This window comes from Phodopus roborovskii, unplaced genomic scaffold, assembly GCF_943737965.1.
Source record: "Phodopus roborovskii unplaced genomic scaffold, PHOROB, whole genome shotgun sequence".
Lineage (NCBI taxonomy): Eukaryota > Metazoa > Chordata > Mammalia > Rodentia > Cricetidae > Phodopus > Phodopus roborovskii.
The window spans coordinates 15,977,972-16,004,089 of record NW_026126485.1 but is presented as its reverse complement, the minus strand read 5'-3'; the positions used below and the strand labels follow the sequence as shown (position 1 = coordinate 16,004,089).

Sequence of the window (26,118 nt, the reverse complement as noted above, 5' to 3'; positions counted from 1 at the left end):
TGCATTGTTATAGAGTTCACAGATGAATTTAAACCAACAATATGAAACCAAGTTCTATAGAAGCACATGTACAAGCACACACACACACACACACACACACACAGAGAGAGAGAGAGAGAGAGAGACAGACAGACAGACAGACAGACAGAGAGAGAGAGAGAGTACATATAAAAGTTATTTTAAAAGTTTAGAGACTAGAAATAAAATAGAGAAAGGATAGTTTTATACATTCAATGTATAAGGAACATATACTGCCAACATACCTCAACTGTACATACAAATAAAGAGATGAAAGGAGAATGTTTTAATCAATTATGAAACAAATATTTTAGTTCATGTATTTGCTTATTTCTTTAATCACACCACATTGATATTAAAGTTGGAGGTAGCATAATCATCCAAATGAAAGGAACTGCCATGCTCAAGAGCATTACTCCACTAAGAAAATAACTACTAGGCATCAAAGATTTATAGTATTTCATTGCATAGGTCAATAATACATCATAAACAAGACAACATAGAACAGTTGCCTTGGTTTCATTTTCTTTTTCAAATTAAGAGATGGAATAATCTATATTTCTGTTATCAGAAATAATCATTCATTATCCCAGTATTCTTTAAATGGGTACATATAATATTATAGTATCATATCTCTACCTACATTTTTTGGGTAGTGTTTGAGAAGGACTTGGGGTCTGAACAAATTTTGAAGAATAAAAGACTTGGAGATCAAGGATACTCTAGACAGCAGTTCTCAACTTGTAGGTCATGGAACCTTTCAGGTTGAATGACCCTTTCTCAGGGGTTGCCTAAGACCATCAGAAAATACAGATATTTACATTACAATTTTGTATGCAAAACGACAGTTATGAAGTAGCAACAATAATAATTTTATAGTTGGGTGTCACTACAACACAACATAAAGAATTGTATTAAAGGGTTACAGCATTAGGAAGGTTGAGAACCACTGCTCTAGACCTACAAAACTGAAAATTCTAGAAATGAATCAACCAGTAAACTATGAACAAGGTAAACATATGAAGAGACCCCCTACTACAACCTAGTGTTGAGTTATTCTCTATGAACATTTGTAGTTAAATTTATCTCAATAAAAGTAGTAAATGCATCCCCTTTGTTATCATTTTCTCTAAGTAAAGAATAAGTTAATCACAAGGGGGAGCTCATAGATCCCAGACTGGTAGCTGGGAAACTAGCACGGAACCAAACCAGACCCCCTAAACGTGGGTCTGTTAGGAGGCCTGGGTAGTCTATGGGGCCTCTGGCAGAGGAACCAGGATGTATCCATAGTGCAGGAATAAACTTTGGGAGCCCATTCCCCATGGAGGGATACTTCTTTAGCCTAGAGACCCAGGTGAGGGCCTAGGCCCTACCTGAAATGACTTTTATGATCCCTCATTGAAGGCCTCATCCTCCCTGGGGAGTGGATGGGGAGTTATGGGAAGATGGAAGGGAGAGAGAACTGGGATTAATATGCAAAATAAGAAAAATATTTTAAAAAATGGAAAAAAAAGGTATAAGTTCATCAAAAGTGAATCTGTAGAACCCAAGAGATAATAGTTGTGGAAACTCATTTCCCCTAGCCATTATTTTCCCACAAACTTCCTTTGCATAATAGAAGGAAGGGAAAATACACAGAAACTAAAAAGGGGAAAGAAATTAACAGGAAAAAAAGACAATGATCTGTTTTTAAATGCTCTGAAATTTATGTATCTATTAGATTATGGAATTGTCCTCAAAGAAAAGAATTTAGAAATAGAAACTGCAAGAATAGGAAATTACCTTCACCAGGCAGAACATGATCTATTCCAGTCTATGTAATTCTCATTTATATTTTTCATTCCCTGTGATTTTTTCTCAAGGATTACTTTGGGCATAAAAAATATTCATATGCCTTTTATAGGTATTACTACATATATATCTAAATCCTAATATAGCAGTTTGAAATCAGACTATGGATTTTGTACTACTACATATTTTCTTCCACTCATAGTTCCTAAACTTATGAAAGTAGAGTTTATAAAAGTGAAATTAATTTTATTTTCATGTGTATCATATGGTTATGATTATGACTGAATTGTCCAAAGTGTATCTGTCAAGAAGTTCATGCCTCTATTTCAGCATATCTCACAGAGCACTGAATATTTAACAATAAATAGCTAACTCTATTACTTTCTTGTTCCAACTTGACATTTCATTGAAAAGACTAACAGGTCCTTTTATGAGACTCAAAATGCTTGCATTGTTTCCAAAAGACAGAAGAGTGCTGAAGTATCTAGTTATAAAAAGCCTTATGGTGCCTTATAATAGACTATGCAGAACTGATTTACTTGGAATTATTTTGGATATCTTCCCCAGTGCAGTGTTTTCTTATCCTATTTGCGCATGGCTTAAAGAAAGAAAGAAAAAAATGGCAATAATATCCATTTGAATCAATCACTTGAATAAAAAATGTATACATCAATGAACAACTTTTGCAGGGACATGATCTAGTGTTGGCACACATTTCTCCTAATTCTAATATACCTATTCTCAGAAACCATTCGGTACATTGAAACTCTAGTATTTATAATAACTCCAAGGCTTATATGAACTACTATCACCAAAGATATGCTATCTAATATGAGTTGATGATTTTTAAAACTGCACAGAGGGAGGAAACCATTCACAAAAATAAAAGTGACTTGCCTAAGGCTACTGAGCAGTAAACAATGGAACAAAAATTCAATGCTAGAATCTTATCTATAAGTCCAATACTTCTTTCACATTCTCTAGTCTACCTGTCTTTTTAAAAAGCTGTATGCTACAAATTCAAGTTAGATGTGGCAGGTATGCTTTCCTACACTCAAATTCCTATAGGCCTGAAAATTTACTATTGACTATGAGTATCTTGAATTTTTAAATCTCAAAGCAGCAGATTAAAATTTCTTCATATTTGGGGGCTAAAAACAGTCAATTTATGGATCTAAGTTATACTTCTTTTTCTATAAATGTTTGCTTAATGAATCCACATCATTTCTCTATATACCAAAAGAGGCTATAAATTAACTAGTTATGGACAGCATTCATGTGTCTGGGAGTGGGGGTGAATGGAAGGGGAGGGCTGCAGGTGTACTCACATGTGGAAGTCAAATTTGATGTTGTAATATTTTCTTCAACTGTTTCTCCATTGGATAGTTTTCTTTTTTGAGAAAGGATCTCTCATTGAACCTGTATATCACCATTTCCATCACACTAGAGTCCACTGGAGTACACTTGGTTTTGCCTCCTATTTCTAGGGTTTATAGGTATGGGCCTTCCTGCCTGGGTTCTACATGAACACTAGGGATCTGAACTCAGGTTCTCAAGTTTGCTCATGGTGAGTACTTTACCTATTGTGCCATTTCTCCAACTCCAGCATTCTTTCAAAAGTAGACACTATTTGGTACATGTATACTCATTCAGATGACTTGTTATCATTCAGTACTCCATTTAATTCTGGGTAGTAAAGTATACTTATAAGGACCTCACCTTAAAACATGTTTATGTGTTGACAAATATCCCTGGGTTTGGTTCTGTCCACAGAAGCTAAAGTAACAGTGCACAGTAAGAGCCCTGGGCCACATCTATCTAGCTCTTGCTGTATAACATAGGGGGTCCATATCTTTGAAATGCTACTATATCCTTAAGAATCTGACTTTTAGTTACTTTTCATAAAATTCTGTTCCTTTTTTCTAATTGCTAACTTTGAGCTCCTAAGCATTACATAGGATTTTAAGGCAAAACACCCACAATGATAGCATTCTCCTAATCCTCCAACATTTTTCCTCATCCATGTGCAAAGTTTATTTATTTAAAGCTTGGCACCTTGCTACCAGACCAAAGTGGTCAACAAGCCTTTTCCATCTAACAATACATATGGCATGTGTTTTTAAAAATCTAACTACTTTTTTATGTCTACACTTTCTTTTATTAAATATAAATCCCAATTTTCCTTCTTAATACAAGAGACTTCAAATAAATTAACTTTTAAAATAATTAGTTTTTCTTACATTATTTTTGTTAATTTAACTCTTTCAAAAAACAAAAAACAAAACAAAACAAAAAACCAAAAAACAAACAAAAGACTTCAACCAAAACAAGAAAATCAAATGAATGGTAGTTGCATGTAATTCCAGAACTCAGGAAAGACAGGAAGATTATGGTTTTGAGTCTATTCTGGGCTACACAGTGAGACTGTATCAGAAAAATAAGATCAAAGAAACCAAGAAGAAAAAGAAAAAACTTATTTTGACCACTTTGAGACATTAATGTTGTAGCAAATTAAAGATTTCAATTGAGCGTTTGCCCTAATAGTTTTTACCAGGTCTCAAAAGTTTCAGGCTACATCTCATAGTGTCTGCCTGTTTGATAACTTTTATGAGTCTCTCTATTTCCCAGACTGATGCAGATGCTCATCTTCACTTCATCCTTGTCATCCCACAAAACCTTATTGCTAAGACCAGTCCCCAGAGGGTGACAAAGAGAACTGAGGTAAATAAAACATACATTCAATTTTAAGAACTTGGACATCTGTGCCAATACAATCAATCTATCTTATTCAAAGTACAGCAACTTTCCTTAGATTGTTTTTATTTTAAATAGCTCTTTACAAAAGAATAAAACACTTTCAATACTATGGTTTTAGGGAATCAAATTAACTTCTCTCACAAACTTTCCTTATCAGTCATCTATCCATCCATACTTTTCTAAACCCTCTTTCAGTATATGCTATACTCCTCTGTTCCTTCCTGGAGACATGGTTTCTCTGTGTAGCCCTGGCTGTCCTGCAACTCACTTTGTAGACCAGGCTGGCCTTGAACTCACAGAGATCCACCTGCCTCTGACTTCCTAGTGCTGGAATTATAGGCATATATCACCACCCCCTGCAGGCTATAATTCTAATGAGTCTTTAATTCATAATCATAACAGACCATAACCCTTTGAACAAGTCTCATTTCTACAAAAGCTACTTCCAGGAGGAGCTTCAAAATTACAGAGAAACCCTGTCTTGAAAACAACAACAACAATAAAAGCCAAAAAAACCAAACCAAAACAAAAGAAAGTGTGTCAAGTTTAACAGGTAGGGAGAATACTAGAAGAAGGGAGTTGAATAGGCATTATTCTTTCTTTTATTTTCTAGTGAACTGTCATAAATATGCCTTTGAATGACTTTGAACACACCTTATGGATGAAGGGTCCATACAGTTAAAGCAATTTCATGCCTTTACTTATTCTGAAAGAGCAAAGGAAAGGTCACATTTGGTAAAGGGCAAGATCACTCATTTCTATAAGAAAGCAATGTTACTACAGTCAAAAAGTCTCTGGTTCGTTACTAACTCAAAGAGGGCTTCTGCAGCCAAATGGAAACCTACATGCAAAAATTTGTTCTAGGAAATAAATGTATCCCAGGTTCAAATAGATGGCTTAAACTTTCAACGATACATGAATGTTCAGCAGAACCCTCCTAATTCCTATGACTGAACAAGAATAGTGAGTCTTTACTACAGGAGTGATAGATTCCTAGATAGGGGTTTATTAGAATTGTGTCTTCTGATCATATTTTTTTCTGCCATGACCTACACTTTTTTGTGACATTCAGAACTACCACTGCCTTTTCAACTGTATGTGACATACTTTTATACCACATTCTTTATCACAGCTTACACAAGTACTGCCATTAACAGTCTACAGAATGACCACAGACATTGGAAGGCATCTGTTAGCAAGTTTCAAAGAACAGTGAATGGTTTATTCCACACTGAATATTAACTATGGAAACTAAAGAACTTCAATCAAGCATAGACTAGAAATCTAGTACTATGTTGATTCTAAGGTAGTACTAAAATATTTTGGAAAATGAAAGTACTAACTTTAGTGATGAAATTTTACTTTAGAATAAACTGACACTTCCCAAAAATGGAGAACTAGGTTAGAAGACAAAGTCACCACGTACTTCCTAACACTGGCAAAATTAAAAACAAACAAAACTAACAGAAACTCTTGAAGAGTTATTCCTGGCCTTTTGGATTATCTTTTAAATTTTTTTAGTTCTCTAGAGGAATAACAGTTGAACTCTTCATATAGGGCAACTAAAACTTTTCAGAGGGTACAAAACTACTTTGAACTCATTAGTATTTTTTGAAAAGATATGTTTGATTGAGCAAAACAGCAAGAACATATTTAGCCAATTTAGCCAATGTCACAACATCCTTGTAATATGATATTCTCCAGCTCACAGACAGAGCTGGGTAACTCAGTGTTAGGTAATTCAATAACTAGCTCTTACACATAGAGACCAGGTATTCAAACCCCAAACTTTTGAGATCTATAGTCATCACAAAATGTCAATTTATTTTACATTTGCTTGCACTAGCAAAATATTTATTTTTTAATGAGTAAGATGATGAACGTGAAGCAACTGTTAGTTAAGTATTCACAAAACATAAAGCACAGATGTATATCAATTAAGTTCCCAGAACACCACACTACCCATCTTATACCCAGAAATATCTGCCCTCTGTCCCATGGTTAGTAGTAAGATTAGTACTCTGTGATTCAAGGCCATTTTGATATAATAATAATCCTTAATCAGTGAACCACATTTGAGGACATTAAAAAAACCACTTCACTTAAAATAAAACCTACTGTACATGATGTATTAAGACACAGTGCCTGATCTATGAAAGATGTCTAAATTTTAATTTGTTGTTTTTATAACATCAAAAGTTAAATGTTCATTAAAACTATATATATTCCAAATGCTATTAAACTATTAACACTGGTATATTTATGCTGAAGTGAATATTCTTAAGATTATATTTCAGTTTCTTAAGCCACTGCCATTTTTTATAAGTCCATCCATCAATATTCCAGAAAAAGTTAAATAAAAAGACAACATCAAGTAGAGAGGTAAGGTGATGAATTAAATTTCATCAAGATAAAAATAAAAGAGCTTTCAGAAGAGAAAATATCACAGCAATATGATATCTTACCCCCATAGCTAAGATTACTCATTCTACAGGGAGAATATTAGGCATATTGTGTTAGACCAGGGGTAAGCATATACTAAGTTCCATCAGGAAAGATTTTAAAATGTTTGGCTGTTAAAATATTATTGTTTTGGTATATAATACAAATCAAAATTATATTAACATTAATTTGTCATGATATATAGTTGGTAAAACTACAGTATTTAAAACATACTAGTGGTATAGCTTATGTAAGATATAATTTCTATATAAATATAAGTTCTATAATATACAGCTTGTATAGTATACTAATTAGCATAACGCTAATATTTTAATATAATTACTTAAATGCCATTTTTCTACACTATAAAATTAACTGTATTATATTTCAGGAAAATGGTGATACCCATATCCAGTATATTTAAAAATATTTAGGCCCATATCCAGTTGTATGTTTTAATATAAAATGGGAGGACTGGGTAGATGGGAAAATGAGATTCACCTAAAAAAAATCATTCAAATATATTTTACAAATTTAGGATGATTTCTAAAGCCCTAAGGTCATTTAAACTCCATGCTATCTACAAACTTTGGGTTGGGTGCTCCTCTACACATCTGTTTTAAATTTTAGAAAGAGTGAACAGCTGCACCAAAATCCTGGGTCTTAAAAGGTCACCCAAGGTCACTGTGATCAGATATGAATTGGAAAGAACAATGTCAAACTACCATGGTCCTCAAAGGCCAATGGTCATACTATACCCTTAAAGCAAGAAAACAAGTATTTACACTGTTTTCATGGTCTAGGTAATGAGCAACAAAACAAATACCTATGACCTTCTAAGCACTCATTATGATGTGGCTAAAACAAAATCAAGCACCAAGATCTGATTTTCATACTGTGACACCAAAATATTTCCCTCAAGGCATACAAATAAGTAATTTGTTGCATGCATGTCAACAAGTTGATGTAAGCTACAAAGAGAGAGGAAGAGGGGAGGAAGACTAGAAGGAACAAATCCCAGGAGGGAAAACAGTAATTCTTTAAGATTCAGTTGTTGGTGCTTTCCATAGGCTGACCTCTATGGGCATCAGACATGCATGTGGTGCATAAAAAGCATGCATACATGCATACATGCATACATACATGCCACTTATATATAAAATAAATAAATCTAAATTCTTTAACTGGCAAAAATGAATTTAAAGAGAGAAGGAGGTGCATATGAGAGAATTTGTAGGAACGAAGTGGAAGCATGAAATGTAATTATATAATAATTTCAAAATTAAGAAACCTGGTAAAAGAACATGGCTTGAATTTACCTACACCAACAATTTCTTCTGTTTTACTTAGCAATACAAAATTTAGCTTCAGACACTCTTGGTCAGCATGACCCTGCTAAGAAATTATAATAATATAACATGCAAGGCAATCTCCATGCCCAAGGTTGTCATTACAAACATTATTTTATTTCAACACATGATCAACCTAGTACAACAATGATGCTAGTTATGCCATTCATTTATTTAAGGTTTTCTTTCTATGTGTGTCAAATATTTTGCTAACATAATACCCATTTACTTTGGATTTAATAGGGTGAAATATGAAACATTTCCTATCTCCTTTTTTGTTTTTCCTGCATTGGGGGTCTCAAAGTATTGAAGTAACAGTAAGAAGAGTGGTGAAAGATTGGAAACACATTTCCAAAGCTTCTGGAAACCTGTTTTATAATTCAATCTTCAAAAGGACTAAATAAAAATGAAACAACAACAACAACAACACAGTTTTGAGAAATGTAGTATGAGGCAACATTAGGAAGATTAGGAAGCAATGAAACTGATCTTAAATTGGTTCTGTACTGCCAGGTTGTATGAATATATGGTCATCTGCTGCACAATCATGTTTTGATCTATAATGGGTTTCGTATATGACAGTGATAATGATGAAAAACTACTTGTCAGTGACAGCATCACAGTGCAATACATTACTCACACGTTTGCAGTTATGCTGATATAAGCAAACTTACTGTTCTGACTGCTGTATGAAAATTTAGCACATACAGTTATATACAATACTTTATAATAAACAATTGTGTACTTGCTTATACATTCACTACATTTTCATCATTATTTTAGAATAAAAACTCTAAACCTTATATAATTAGAAAAGGTACTGTAAAACAGTTGGTGTGTTATGCTAGTAGCAGTCTCATGCATCCCATGTCCACATCTCTTAAATGCATTAGGAAGGCACATCCAGTGCCTAAAAACAAATTTCTCACAGCATATTCTTAGTTTTAATCAACATTATTCTTTTACTAGTTGTAAGAGTAATCCTAAAATGCTGTTTGTTTATTTTAAGAAAATATCTTGCTGTGTAGCATTGGCTAGCCTAGCTTCACCTCAAATTCCAATTCCTTCTGCCTTATGCTCCAATATGCTGACATTACAGGCATGTAGTACCATTTCTACAAATACCTAGTCTTGATTGGAAAACCCTCATGAAAGTCATTTCATTACTTAGACTGTGCCACTATTGCTGTGAGAAGACCTCTCGGGAAATGTGGAGCCTGACATTTCTCAGTATGAATCTCAGCTCTAACTCCTCCTACATGAGTGATCTCTGAAAGGAAATGTCCCTTATTTGAACTGTTTCATCACATTCAAATATAATAACAAATCAAACTTATAGGGCTATTGTGAATAATGAATTTGATGTAACTTTGGTTGGGTGCCTGGTTAATACAACCTCATTATCTTCAACTTGATTATCAAAATTGATGCCTTTTATATTTAGCCATAAAAGGTAAGTCAGAATTCAAGGAGACTCTTGGATTTGAATGTTCAAAAACATGAACACTCAAGTAGCCCATACATGGACACTGATTTAAATTAAAGATTAACATTAATAAATACATTAAAAATAAAATCAAGGCATAAACATGAAAATGAACAGGCTCACAGGTTCATTAGCATATGATCATTTGATATTACTATCTTGACTTTCTTTAAACAGCCAAATTTCTCCAAAACAAACAACAAAGAAACAAAACAAAACCTAACTCAACTGCCTTACCTCTCTCACTTGGAATCTTATTAGTTATTTAATGATTTCTGCAAGTATCAAATATCTCAGTTCAGTAAGAAATTTTAAAGTTTTCCTCTTACTTAAACTATCCCTATAATATTTACTGTTGACTACTTTCACTTAACACTCATGATGAGTTCATATATGCTCCTGTTTCTTGTTCTCTGCCTCAGTTACAAAATCATCTGCATCAAGTATTTAGCATACCACATTACAATTACTGTAGAGCCAAGAAAAGTGTTACCTTGATTGTTTTGCTTCAGACAAACAATTGTTATACGAATCCCATAAGGTGCTGCATGTACTTCCAGGTCAATTTGTAATTCTCACCCATCACCCAGGCATGGCAATTGATGCTTGGTATTCCAGAAAAGATAGAAGAATTTAAGGCAAAAATTTCTGATAACTATCAAGACATGTGGGGCCAGATCATTTGCTTTTCTGCTCACTTTCAAAGGCTTTCCATGCACTGATAAAATAAAATTTTTGCAAGAACCTAGGTAGTCTGGACACTACTATATCCATGTTTCCCTGTATTCTGCTCATCTGCACCACTTCACCTCCACAATTGCCACAGCTGTCCTGGGCTCTTGTTCAAACATTCCCATTCCACACAGCATTTTCACTGGATGCGTCATCTGCCAGGAGTGTCCTAACATTACCACATGACATACTTTTTATGTCCTTGTTTTTTTTTTTTAATCATGTATTACCTTTTAGATAAAGTTTATACTGACACCATATTTAACTAATCCCTCTCCAAATTCCCTTGTCCTGCTCTATCTTCTCCAGCCCATGCACCATTGAACATAGTTGTTGCATTATCAATTTTCTGTTTCTCCTATCAGACTGTATGTATGTATGTATGTTTATCCGGTAAATCTAAGGGAAATTGACCCTTTGTTCTGTGATAGTCTATAAACACTTGTTGGATGAATGAAGTTTGAACTTCATTTTAGGTTTAAGTTTTTTCTTGGTGGCCCCTTTCCCATTGTGACATCAATACAGCAAAAACCACTACTTAAAATGATCCAGAAAACCCTTTAGCCAATAAATTAGATTATTCACTGGATATTAACTCGTGTTATGAATTTCTTTCTGCCAATCTCTTTTTCAAAAGAATCTCAGGTCATTCTAGTGTTAAAGCTATCCCATATATATTCTTCAAAGAAGAAGAATTTTTTTGACAAAAATGTGAATTCCTCAAGTTATATATTTAAAAGCTTAAAAAATAGAAAAAAAATGATTAATCACCAAATTCCTTTAATAACATGGGATATTATAGTAATAAAAACTTAGACTGCAGGTTACCAGGTCTAATCTAGGGAACTAATTATACACACAACTTGAGAAAGAACTATTTTTGAAATAGAGACCAGACCTGTGAAGCTCTGCAATTTTTCTGACTGTTCTAAATTTAGAAGATTTCCTGACCACTGAAGAGTTTGTGCTAAGCCAGGCTTCCCCAGCTCAGGCAATAGATTTTTCTCTCTGGCTGCAAGTCACATTATCTCATGAATGAACTGTTATTTAGGTCAGAAAAGAGGCTCTGGCCTAACTGAATGTGCATTTATTCCTGTTGTTCATGCTCTATATATCAAGATTTTATATAGTTATTGAGAGAGGAGGGAGACTGTTTTCAGGATGCAGAAGATTAGAACACATTTGTGATGATTAGACTACATTTGAAGCAGAACAGTTCAAAATACCAGAGCAAATTCAAACATTTAATTCTTTTTTCAAATTATATCTTTACTTATTTTGTGTTGGAAGAGTTTGTGAACTATGGTGCACATACTGAGGTTAGAGAACAATTTGAAGAACCTAGCTGTGTCCTTATACTTGTGGGTCCCAAAACTGGAACTCAGGATGTCTGGCTTGACAGCAAGTGCCTTATCTGCTAAGTCTTATCATTCTAAATCTTTCATACTTGAAAGAAACGTTTTGAACATTCATTTTTCAAAAAGGTATACACTAGGTTTAACTTTGAAGTCTAAAGATATACAAAGGCAATAAACTATTTCTATATTTTTATTTGTGTGTGTGTGTGTGTGTGTGTGTGTGTGCTCATTCATGTGCATGCATGAAGGTGTTCTCAGAAGATCAAAATAGGGGATATAGGGGATCAGAAACCCTGGAGTTATAGGTGGTTGTAAGTCACTTGATGTGAGTGATAGAAACCAAACTCATATCTTTGCAAGGACTGTGAATGCTAAGCCCAACCCATTTCTTTATTACAGACAAATGCAATATAACTCATTGACTATCCCGTACTCATTATGAGGGGAACGGTGGTGGGACTGACCTTGGTAAATAGTGATTCGATCCAAATAAAGAATGTGGTTGAGAAGAAACAAGATCCAAAAGTCTAAAAGAAAAAAAAAAGGTGAGGCCCTATGAGCTGATTCGAGAACTCAGCCTATACACACATTACCTTCAATATGTCAAAGAAAATGAGAGGATTCTGCTAGTGGTACATCTATATTTAAGGAAAACTAAAATATCTTCCACCAAAAATAAGAAATATAAACTATTAGGATGATATCCTGATGAGTCTTTTTCAGAAGGAGTTGGTAGTCAGGTCTGACATATATGGCAGACATGCAAGCTTTTGTTCCAAACAAACTTATGAATGTTTAGCATTTGCTGTAATGCAACTGAGTGACTACAAGTCCACTGGTGAACACAGCTCTGCAGGAGCTATGGAACATTAGATTACTTATTCAGAGTGAAGAAAGTACATATCTTTTCTTCCTCTTCCTGTCTAAGGTGAAAAACAAACCCAAAGATACTGAGGTTCTACTTTCAGAGACTATGATTTACCTAGTCAGAAAAGAATCCATAACAAGTGATGGAACTCTATGATCAGGTCAGATTTACTAACAGGTGCCAATCAATAAAGTACATTCATAACACAGAACAGAATGAGTTCATGCATTACAAAAATGACAACTACTATCTCTTGGTATAACAATATTTGTTCTGTTTTAGACAGGGTCTCATTATGTAGTCCTGGCTGGCCTGGAACTCACTATTTAGACAGTGTACAGTAGGCTGACTTGACATCACAAAGACACTCTTGCCTCTGTCTCTGTTCACAGGTACTGGGATTAGAGGCATGTGGCTGGCCACACTGAATTCTTAAATATACTTATATTTACCTATACTGATAAACTGGAAAAGTTTTTTTTTTCATTTAAAGATATTTGCCACACTGGTGTGACATTTCAGAAGAGTCTGATATTGAAACTTAAAATATAAAATCATATTCTAATTATGTTTTATTTACTATCAACTGAAGAAATAAACCTTAGTTTTATACAATTTCATATAAAATTTATGGTCCTAAATTACTCTTCAAAAATAAAATGATGTACATGTCTAACAGGCAGAGACGCTTGAAGTAGAAATGGATAATTAAAATACTACAGCTTTAATAATGACATTTAATGCTTCTATGCCCATGTTTTAACAGAAAAACCACAAGTATTATAGTGACTGTTTAACCATTTCAATCAGTATCTCTCAATGTACTTCAAAGATTTCAAATAGGGGGCAAATATTCAACAGGCTTCCACCTCTTTACATGGAGGATGCCTGTTTTCTAAACATACTCCTCCAAAGTATATCAGAGAAGAATGACCCTGAATTGTTAAGAGTGGCAACACAGAGAGTTAAAAGCTGCAGCATAGAGGCCATAGTAGGCAAGAACATCAGCTTTACTAGGAAACTACACCACAGAAAATACCTCCGAAACTAAAGTATCCTTTTTCTATAATCAGTTATACTATAATGACAGAATCTTACCTATGGCTACCTCAGTCCTCAGGACTATGGCTTGGGTGCTGGAAAAGCAGCACCCCCAGCTGCCCTCAGCATCTATGGGTAAAATAAAATGCAAAGCATATACCATGCTATCTCAGGCAGCAGACAAGAATAAAATTCTCCTGTCTAAAGACAAATGGTTGTGAGGCAGCATGTTGAGACAAACTGAGCTCTGCCTTCAAATGCCATGCACTGTGCACATGTTCTTGCACTCAGAAGTTGTTTCATAGCACTAGCTTAGGAACTTCTTTACATTTCTTTTTTCTTCCTCTGTCCTTCTTCCTTCTTCCTTCTAATTTCAAAGATCAGCATTTCAGCCAAGCTTTTGTACTAAGTGAATACAAGAAAACTATGGGCCAACTCACTACTTTTAATTATCTACTCTGTAACAGACAGACCAGCAACTCAAGATTGAAACCTAAACCAAATGTGATAGACTTTAGTAATTTAAATTTTAAAACAGTGTCCTCATTCAGCCACACTGTCGGAAGATAGGAACTCATAAACTGAGATTTCAGATAGTCAAGAAAATTTGCTAAAACGTTTCCAGAAGTAAAAGCCCTCCTCTTTCAATGAGCCTGAGGCTATGCCTACCTCTAACAGACAGAAAGTCCTTGCATGTTCTATCTCCCATCTCTAGGACACACTCTTGAAGCATGCAGTCACAGGCTTACTGAAATTGTACAACTCTTTTCTATGAATGTTTAAATCCTTTTCCATGATGGGAAACATTAATATAGAATATGTTTTCACCATCTCTCCTAATTTCTTCTTCAAGCAGGCTTTTCCTTAAGAAGGGCTATGGGCCGGGCTGTGGTGGCATATGCTTTTAATCCCAGCACTTAGGAGGCAGAGGCAGAGGTAGATAGATCTTTGTGATTTCAAGGCCAACCTGGTCTACAGAGCTAGTTCCAGGACAAGGCTCCAAAGCTACAGAGAAACCAGTCTCAAAACAAACAAACAACCCCCCCCAAAAAAAAACCCAACAAAACAAAACAAACAAACAAAAAAACCCAACTAAACAAAAACCACATACACACAAAAAAGGAAGGACTATGAAGGAGGCAAAATACTTCCATTATGAGAAAAGCTTATTGTCTAATTTTACTTTAGCAAACACCCTAAAAATTTTGCTTTACAGCTTAACAAAATGTCTCAAACCTCCCATCATCCCTGTGAAGCAGACCAAATTATTAGGTACACTGTAAAGATAAATATACTGAAGTATTCTCTGTCCATTCCAAAACAAACATTTGATTTCAGTCAAATCAGTGGAAAAATCAGGGATTAAGGAACAGAATACACATGTTAGCTGATTCACTGAAACTGCATCATCAAGTGACAAATACAAGGTAGAGGATGGAAAAAGTGGTAGAATGTGAATAGGAATGTCTGTGTCCAAGAAATAGTTCTGTTATCTAGTACAGAACACTGACATAGTCTTAACTTTGTCTAGTTTCTCTCACATCCTAAGGATAATAAACAATGCCACTTCCAAAGTGTGTGAGTGGTTAGTGAAAAACCATACTTCATACTTTAATACAACACATCAAAGGAAAGCTAGTAAAGCTAACAGATGAAAAATAGGACCTAACTATGGTGCAACTTTCTAAAATGAATCTCTTTTTTGATAAATCAAGAAAACATAAATTTGGGCTGGTACAGCTGAATATACTGTACCTATAGGAAAACAATTTGTAGACACAACAATACTTAAAATAGTATTACATGGCTGAGCTTAGGCTAAACTGGTCTGCAACTTTATTTATAAATAAAGAGTAAACTCTTTTATGTCACATTTAAACAATGAACCCAATTGAAATACACCAAAACGTCCAGTGTTTCCAAGAGAGGGTTTTAGGTTAAGAGTTTCACATATTTTTTCGTTCAGATAACATATTGCCAATTGGTTAGGAAAAGTATTTTCATCATGTTTAGATTCTTATTTCTTTTCAGGCAATGTAAAACCTAGGCAGGAGAAAACAAAATTTCATTTAATTTAGCAAATCTTTCTAACAGTGAAAAGTAGTTTTTCTTGCTATGTACAATTGTTATTGGTAGTAAATTGCTAGTAACTGTCAGAATCTTGTATGTATCTTAGCATGCATTTTTCTCTTAATATGAGTTAAAGGAATGATTCTGGGGTTTAGAGGAAAAAAACCCTTTAAAAAATATTTTGTGACTCCTATTAGTCCGAAATTATAATCTGACAGTCAGTATCACTATATTGCTTCCTCATACTTAAAAACCAGATTTTAAATCCTTCTCAGAAAAAAAAAAAGTGACTTCTATGGCAATAACTTTGAAAAAAATGGCATAAAGGCCATTCAGTCTCCTTGGATTAGCATTTATTCAAATGGCATCCTCCCTTACAAGGCAGTGTCTGGGCTTCTTTGTGAGAGTTCTAAGAAGAGTAGGTTGTGTTTACAATGCCATTAACTTGTTTTCCTTTTTCTTTTCTTCTTTATATAGATGAATTTTTAACAAATTGAAAATTTCTCAAGGTGATTGCCTAACTATATTCATGATATTATTGTATACTCAGGCAAAGGTCATATTCCAAAACAAGAGGTCAGGAATTTGGGTTTAGATTTCTGTGGTCTCATTGGCATCTACCCTGCAAACTACAAAATCATGAAACTTCCCAGAGGCTCCCATGGAGTTCTTACACCTTGGTACAACTTCTTTGACCCACACCAGTTAATTAGCTATGGTGGCATTTCTCAAAACCTGGGCTGAGGGCCTCTTACTCCACCAGGAGCTGTTTATGCTTCTCTCAAGACTGACTGTTTTCATCAGGCAGGTTATCTTCTGTTACACAAATGGTACCATATCCTCCAGGCACTGCTGCAGACTAACCAGCATAGCCTCTTTGAAGCCCAAACAAATTGGAATCTATTGATGAGCAGGTGCCTGGACTCTTTGGTCCACTTATCCTCATTAACCTCAGAAGCACCTGGTTAGGAGTTGGGCTTAGTGCCTGATATTTGTCTTGATGACCTTTGCCTTCCACTACAGAAAACTTCCCTGGTCTCACGATTTAGTTTTGATTTATATTCATGAATTATTTCTAATATTATGCCCACTCAGACTCTGGTCAAAAAAAATAATCATTGAAAGTGGTTTGTTTTTAACGCTTGGACTATGAGTGGTATAGTTTGTAACACTTGGAGTATGAGTGGTATACTATGTTAATAAAAATAAATCTCTCCAGCTTTGCATGCTCTAAAATGTTTTGTGAGGCTTCTAACCAAGAAATACATCACTATTCTTTGTAAATGTCCCATTCTTGCCTTTTATAATCTCAATTCTCTTGTTATACAGTCAAAGCCCTCCATATCACATAAAGATTCCTTAAAGATTCAGTAACACACATACCCTTCTCTCCCACCTTTTGCACTACCTGGTGCATATTATAGGACTTACGCTTTTAACTGAATTTTAAATTTACTTATCTTTATCTGCCATGGAGGAAAGGCTTGGATAAGAGATCATTACCCACTGATAGATTACAAACTACAGAACATGCTATTTGCTACAAATCTCCAACTATGCATTTTTAAAAAGGAAGATGTTATTTACCAAAATAATTTTGAATGAGAACATTTCATTTCTGAAATAACCCTAGAAGAAGCATGGATTGTAAAAGGGCATAATCTACATGTAGAATATATTATTTGTATGGTCATAAATGCACACTAAAGACTTCTATAGATAATGGGATATAGGTACATGATAATACATAGCACAACGTGTAACAGAAATCCAGAGTCGGCAAAAAAAGAAAAAAAGTATTTTCTATTTTCAATGGACAAACATGCTGAAGTCAATTCTATCTAAAACAAACAAAACACTCTAAATGCATTTCCTGGATTTAGGCCATTGTCACAAAATCAGTACTCTCCATGTGGCTCCCTTGGCTGCTTTTAAAGCTTTGTTTTCCAGTACAAAAGCAGATTTGAGCACTGCTTGTAGTGAGTGCTGTAGATGGGATTTAAATAATACAGCAGTTGGGACTAAAAAGGAACCTTTAGAAATGGCTAGATAGGGGATACTACAGATAGGGACAAGGAATGGGAGTAAAACATGTACAGGCAAAAGATCTTAGAATGGGGACTATACCATTTCCACTAAGTCTACTAACTCTACCACATCTTCTAGATGCCATCAAAACTTTGAGCCAGCAAAATAAAATTCTGTTTTCTTCTCTAGGTTTCATTCCACATATATCAGGTTTAGGATAGATAATAAAAAGCATTCAAGCACATGTATTCTGCTAATCTACTCACAGCCATGAAGTATGAGGGCACATGAATGACAAAATACATACATACATACATACATTCTTTAAGAAGAAAATGTACTTCTTTTAGCTGGGGTTGTCTGCCAATATTAAAATTATCTATAATATTGTCTTTCATCAAACCTATATGTTCTATTATTCTTCTCTGCTACTTCAATTCAGAAACTCTGGAGAAAGAAATATTACCTTGTTTGAAAAATCTGATTATGATGATACCATAATACAAAATAAAGAATAATGGATATCAATTTGGCCTTTTAAAAGACATTCTACAAATGTAAAGCCTACCTATTAATTTTATGTGGATGTTTTTTACTTGTAATATATACTGAATAATAAAATAGAAAAGAAGAAAAAAATTAGAATGTCTTTTTTTTTCTATTCAACAAGAAATTGACACAAACATATAAACACATTATGACCATATGGTAATGTTCAAAATGTAATCAATTTTAGAATCAACAATAATTCAGACTTATGTTTCACAGAACCCAGTAGAAAAGTGTATATCAAAATTAATTGTCATTATATTTGATAATATCAAATAGAATTTTTCTTTTTGTGCTGTATATCTCCACTTCCACCCTTATAGTTTGAGACTCGGTTTCCTGATGTAACCATGGCTAGCCTGAAGTGTGCTATGTAGCCCAAGGTGGCCCTGAAGTCTTACTCCTCCTGCTTCAGCCTCCCAAGTGGTTGGATTACAAACAGTGCCATACCACACTATTTTTAATTATTTAAAAAATAATGCAAATCTAGTGTTTGTAATAACGTTAATAAACCTATAAACAGAACTGTCTAACATAGTTAATTTAATGAGCTATCAGAGAAGAATCAAATGTCTACAAATGTTCAAAGAGATTGGTTCAGGCCCTTAAAAATCCTTGTTTTATACAATGACAGAATATTGTTGAATTAAAAAGTAAAGTTCTGTTAGTTTAACCCTGGGAGTCTTAAAAAGAAAAAGATAATATGATATTTTTCCTAATAGTTGAAAATGGTGCTGAATGCAATTGAGTGCATTTTATTTTCTTAGCTATGCTTCTCTGGTTACAGAAAGGACCAGTAACAGAATGAAGAGAATTCTGCCTTAGAAAATACAAAAAAATATCAGGGCATTTCATCTACTTAACTGAAGAGATAATCTATTGAGGGAAAACTAATTAACAGTCATCTACCCAAGCAACAAAAGAATGCTATTATGTGACATTTTGTTGTGAAAGTGTGTGGGAAGAAAAAAGACCAGAGAAAATATCACATAGTCACAGTGTTTGTTTATGGTTCCTAATTTAAAGCTATAGATGAACTACTTTTCTTAAGGACTCCTCTGCCCTGTGAGAACAAAACCTTTTTACAGCCTTGATTTGAGAGAGAGAGAGAGAGAGAGAGAGAGAGAGAGAGAGAGAGAGAGAGAGAGAGAGAGAAGAAGAAGGGGAGGAGGGATGGAGGGAGAGAGGGAGGGAAGGAGATTTGAAGTACTGAGAATATCAGAAAACTTTTTTTTTTTTTAAGGTTCTACTCAAGAGACAAATTAAATATCATAATATAGAATTTCATTTTAACTTCAGGTCACTGACAAGTTCTGAAATACTAGTAAAGAACAGTTGTAAACTACTATGAGGAAAGAGAGCAGATACTGAAGTCATGAGCTCTCTACGACATGATATACTAGTTCTAGACTCCAAATCCACTGCCTTCATTTCTCACCTTATAGTTCCCTACTATAAATCCCACTATAATGTTAGGACAATTTACTTCACAGCCATGATTGAATCAAACAAGGTATCAAAAGAGCTTTGTTGTATAATCTTATATGGTTCCTACTAGAGACATTCACCAAAAAACCCTTAAGTGCCAACCTGATTAAGGGTATTAAAGAACAGAGTTGTGTTTTGCCTATATGAAGCTAGTTTTTCACTTTAAAATACCATACTCGTTAGTTGTCACTGGATAAAAACCCTTCTGAAAACCCAAAGGCCACCACCTAAAATCCTCATAATGATCATGTAAGGAAACATGCTTGAGCTTTTTCACTCCGGTCTCAAACATAGAGACTGGTAAGAAGAAAGCGAAACTACAGTCTTAGGTGTCAGGATGAAGCAAAGTTGTACCACATTAACTAAGAACTAAAGCAGGTAACTAGATTTTTTTACTTCATGAAAAAATGTCTCTATTTGTTAACTCTTCTCAGACCTCTCCAATTATAAAAACCAATATTATCAAATACACACATATACTACATACACACAGAAACAAAAATCTTACAAGTCTGAGAAGCAGCATGTGATTATCCTTATAAAGGAAACAAGAAGGTCTTTTATCTGAAACGCAAACCTTTCATCCTCAACTCTCAAATGGCTCCACCTACACTTTAAATTTTGGTAGTTAGTCACACAGGTAAGTACTTATAAGCTAGTACCAAATGTAATAAATGCAAATCTAGCACTTGTAATACAATGAAACCTATAAACAGAACTTTACCTGTTCTGAAACCCTATTAAAATAGTACCCTCTTTTGTTACCTAGTACCTATGTTCATTCCATATCACTGAATAGGTTAAACTGAGACATCATACTGATTTTCACAAACACTAGTTAGGTTGTTATATTTTATTTAAGGCATCTCATCAAGAGGGAAAACTAAAAGCTAAGGATACTATAAGAATTAAATATCTTACATGAATTACAGTAAATTGAAAGCCAAAGTAAGTATCTACGGTTCAACTATGCAATATTCAAAATGTAAAGAAAGTGCTTCATGTCTAATAAAAATGTTTCCAAAGTAACAGTCACATCATTGCATAGTTAGTTTGTGAACTGTGTAATAAACCTCTAAAAGGCAAATTGTTCCAAGAATGACTTTTGTTTTTAGAAAACCATGGACTACAGATTTTCACTTGGAATCCATATACCTATTTCTCCCACATTGAATTACTGTTCTCATGGCTTAAAGAAGACAATGCTTAGGCACAGGACTGTTCATTTGAGTTTCCATGCACCTTAATCTGGCTGATAAAAACAACAACAACAACAACAAAACCAAACAAAACAGGATCTGTCTTAACATTAATTTCATTTCTCTTGGAGGTTGGGTTTTTGTTGATATCCCCTTCCATCTAAATAGCTTTATGCAGGACAAATAGAGATAAAAGCAATAAGGCAATGAGTGAAAAGGAGGCATGGCAAGGCAGTTTGCAGATTAAGTAAAGGTAACCATGGAATACTGTGAGAATAGGCATGACTCCACAGGATAAATTGCTAGATAACTGATTTAGTTGTGTGGGTAGAAAGGAGTGGGGATGAATACAATAATCCAATGGTAAGAATGGTGATGCAATAATGGAGATGTAAGAATCACTCATAGCTGACAAGAGACAAGTTCTATAGGAAAAAAATGTTTCCTACAGCTGTGAACCAAAAAAATAAAATAAAAAACCCTCTACCCCAACAATAGTAAATACAGTCCAAAAGAGCCAAATTAAAACATACCAGCCTCAAGAAAAGACACATTATGAGGAGAAAAATGTCTTCTACTTGCTCCAATTTCTGTCTTTTAGTAGCAACAGGCATCTATGCCTGTCCCAGAAGTATCTAAAACCCAAGCTCAACATAATGCTCAAGCAATGTGGTTTAATGATTTTTAAATGTTCCATTTTCTTTTGCCATTCAAAAGAGATCAACACAAGCATGATGTTTTTAAACCCTTTACACTGGGTTTCTCTGAAAACTTTAGGGACACAGAGTTCGGGACACAAGCAACATTTTGTTCTCAAAGAGCCACATTTTCAGTGGCTCATTAATTCTTCCCATTGCCATTAGGTTCCCTGACCTTAGCAGGAGGCCAGTTTGTCAAGAAACCCAGAGGGAGCAAGAAAGCTGTAGCAGTCCAGCTGAGCCACAAATCCAGATAAAACCACTCAAGTACTGCCTGCCTCTGCTTGTCTCTGAACACCTGATGGGTCACAGGTACAATGTGTAAGGAGCAAGGCTTCCTCACACCCCTGAGAAAGGACACAGACAATGAAAATCTATGAAGATATTAATAGTTCTCCACACTGGTAATGGTCTAGCCCCCTCTTAAGTGGAAAGAAATATTTTGTAAGTTTTAATCAAATTAGCATGGGCTTCTCCATAAGCTATAATACATACATATCCTATTTTTAAAAACTGCCTAAAGAAAGCAGGTCAGACATTTTAACAATCTCTATGAGCCAACACGCATAGTATATAGAGGAAACAACCAGTAGTGAAGAAAATAAGAGCTACAGATATCAAATTATAAGTAATTTTTAAAGAAAAACAAATCGGGAAGACAGTAGTACACAGAGAAACACAGTTGAAAGACAAAGGGAAAAGGAACACAAATAAAGGCATCTTATGGAATGATTTAGAAAAGAGAAAATCTGATGCCATGGTTCATACTGTTTTCAAAATCTATGTCTTTAGCATATCTTGCATTTTATTCATGATAAAATGATTAGACTCAAGTCAAGGAATCTGGGCTAGTAAAATCCCATTGACATTAGAACACAGAGTAAAATGATAGATTCTAGCACACTTGAAAACACTGTAATCTTCGAAATACTTAAAATATTACTGCAAGTCAAACTGCCAAGACTCTCAGTCCAGATTCCTAGCTGCAATCCAACACTTGGGAAATGTGAATGGGAAAACAGCACACAGACATGCAGTTTGGAGGGGAGGGAGAGACACGCAGAAGCACACATGGAATGTAGTGTCAACTGGACTGGAGGTCCATTTCATTTTTTTTCTCCAAGCTTAAAACACACACACACACACACACACACACACACACACACACACACACACACACACACACACACTTGGGGCTTGGGGTGGGGATGGTGAGGAGAGAGAGAGGGATGGAGGGAGGGAAAGAACAGTTTGTTCAAGGTTACATAAGAATACACAGAAAACAAGTGATTTCCTTCTTGTCAGTGTTTCAGAGTTAATAGGTTACACCCAAGATCCCACTCTATTCTCTACATATTTTGTAGCTTTCTTGGCTTCTCACACATGAAGGCAGCATTCAGAGACAAAAACAAGGCTGTGAAATACCTAATTTCTGTTTTCTTCATAATTTCAATGATGTTTGTGCTTCCCGTCATTCACTTAAATTAGGTATTCTATACTGGAAACATTTATATGCAACACATTTATATGTGTGCACAATTTGGAGTTTTAAAACCAACTAATTCACACACCTACACTCATAATTACAGTCAGTGAATAAGAACCAGATTGGCTGAAACAGAAAATAACAGTACTCTGCAATATATCAAGTTAAAAAGTTTGGATTACTTCTGAAAAAGAGAAAGCAGAAAGCCTGTATTCTTAAATTCGACCTTAGATGTCTTATGATATGTTTTCACAGCTCAGTGCATCTTAACAAGCATACTACTGCTGTCAAATGAGGTTGATCTAACTCTTTCCAGATGCCAATAGAGCTTAAGTGAGGGGTGGGAGCTAGACTGAAGGCAATGAATAATAATCCCCCAAACCACTCTGTGATTAAAAGTTCAACTATACTGTATACCTGAGAAACCCCTATTTTCAGGTTTCATCACTCATTACTTTTATAAATGCAATATTGAAACATTCAAAATGCATATTCTGTTCACTGCCTCGTTTTTTTCCCCCAAGATGCAAGAGTCCAAATAAAAAGAAAAATGTCAACTTCTCTATTGTCAGGAGTGTTAATAACCTGCAGGTATAAAACTGTACTCCTTTCTTTGACATTGTCATAGAGATTAATAGCCTCCACAGTTCAAACTACACCTCCTTGACATTTTCTAGTAGGTGGGAAAAGCAACATTACACGCAGAGTATTGCTAACTAGAATACAGCCTTGGGGAGGGGAGAAGGGAGGGGTATAGAACAATGAGCCTGAAAAGAATATGAATTGGCAAAGAACACCCCCTCTGTTTTGGCAGAAGATTCATGGGCTTGTTTAAAATGTAAATGGTTGGACCTTTAATTGATAGTTGAATTTTCCATGATTTTGAAATTTGACAGATAAAAGCAGTCAAATGTAAGATTTCCCTGAAATATTTCATTCTAAAAGAACATCTGGCAATAGCATCAGACTGGATGAACTAGACAATGAAATTTTGTCCAAATAAGACCAATAGAGAATGAAAATGTCTCTCTCTCTCTCTCTCTCTCTCTATATATATATATATATATATATATATATATATATCAGAAAAACTTCAGCCAGAACTCAACATTCTAGATAGCCCTGAGTTCTCAACAGTAAGAATTACCAAATAGAAATGCATTACCACCTTATATGTTTCCAAAGAATCCCACCCCACCCCCTCACTCCTTGTCCACTTTAAATAAAAACAAAACCACGGCCCTCATACCAACATAAGATCTCAGCTCTACACCTGAGTCTTCTTGAGGAATAAATAGTATATGGTCTGATGTACACAGTACTTCCCAAAGACTGAACAGTTTAAATGTCAGCACCACAAGTTTCCATGAGTATACAGGGTCTGAAAATACACCCCTCTTTCCATACTCACAACTTAAAGAAGCCAGCAAACCTTCTGGAGCCCCAAATTAAAGACACCTGCTTAACTTTGTTTAAACTTGTTTACTAAGGCTTTACTTCTACTGAAGGCTTTGTCGTCCACAAAACATCCACTCAGTGTCCCATGGATTCTAAAGAAAACAGTATTCTGGAAACTGAATTCATATGTTGGCTGTGAGTAAGTGAAAATTGCATTCAGAAATTCAGTGAAAAGGAAAGTTAAAATCTGTGTACAATGTTTTACTTCAAGCAATGTAGTGAAGGTTCTGTGAAAGGTGAAACTTACAAAACACACAAAGGCTAGTTTGGGATTCTTTGTGTTTTGTTTGTTTGCTTGTTTCTTGTCTTTTCCTGTTTTAATAAAGGAAAATACCATTTTCCTCTAAAATGCTTTAATAGGGAGCATATAAATGATACAGCAAACAATCATGCATAATTCTTTTCTGGTAAAGAAATATCCAAGTACTCACACTCAGAAAAATTTGAGAGAAATAAATAATATAGCAATTCCAAACATTTTCCTCTACAAGTATAATACATTTTCTTTCTTTCTTTTTTATCTTCTCATCTCCAGTTATATTCAAATGTTAGCTTGGTGGAAACAGTTATGTCAAACTTACATTGTATTTACCAAAATTCTTTGGAAAGTACAAGAATTCCCTCATCCACATATTAGTACTAAGGGTTCTATTGGATATTAGTGATTTGCCTAAAATTATTCAAGAAAAGAAAGGGTAAATGAGAACCTTGGAGTAGATAAGTACTTCAGGGACTACAAAAGCCATGAAAATTAGCACTGAGCCCTCATGCCCAGGACATAAAAGAAATCAGGACAGTCTTAATGAGTATCAGGCAGTGTGCCTAACGCGAACCTTAATATTCTTTATCTTCACTTTATATTTCATCCCACTGTCATTAGATGCAGTGAACCAACCAGCATTTAATGAGCGCATACTGTGTGCCTAACTCTGGGCCCAGCACTCTGAGAAGGGCTCAAACTACATACAGCAGTAGGTGTCAGAGTGTGGTTTCCTGACCATCAGCACCAACACCAGAACCTCCAAGGAACTTGTTAGAAATGCAAACTCTCAGCCCACCTGAACCCACTGAAGCAGCAGCCCGGGGAGGGACTTAGGACTTGGTGTTTGTTGTTGTTGTTGTTGTGTTTTTTTTAACCCTGTAGTGATTTCAGAAGCACTGGCTTCCAGCATCTTTGGGGAGCTTCGAAGTATAAAGAGGTCTGATAATCTCACAGAATGTTCTAACTCTACTATGGGTTGTTGCTTTTCAAAACAAAGCCAGAGCATTTCAGAATATCTTCTCTTCCTTCACTTCTACT

General features: G+C 34.9%; 1 protein-coding gene across 27 annotated transcripts in view; it reads right to left on the bottom strand.

The window, feature by feature from the left end:
• The window catches only part of Celf2 (CUGBP Elav-like family member 2), an 802,630-nt gene that overhangs the window by 238,519 nt on the left and 537,993 nt on the right, over positions 1–26,118 (bottom strand). For 11 of the 27 annotated variants that reach the window (XM_051194866.1, XM_051194867.1, XM_051194849.1 and 8 more), the window contains one exon: positions 12,398–12,460. The exons of the other annotated variants lie outside the window; for them this stretch is intronic. Coding sequence is in view for 9 of the 11 variants with exons in the window: in XM_051194849.1 (XP_051050806.1) it covers positions 12,398–12,460 (63 nt within the window). In the remaining 2 variants the exon portion in view is untranslated. The remainder of the gene's footprint in view (positions 1–12,397; positions 12,461–26,118) is intronic. 27 annotated transcript variants of the gene reach the window in all.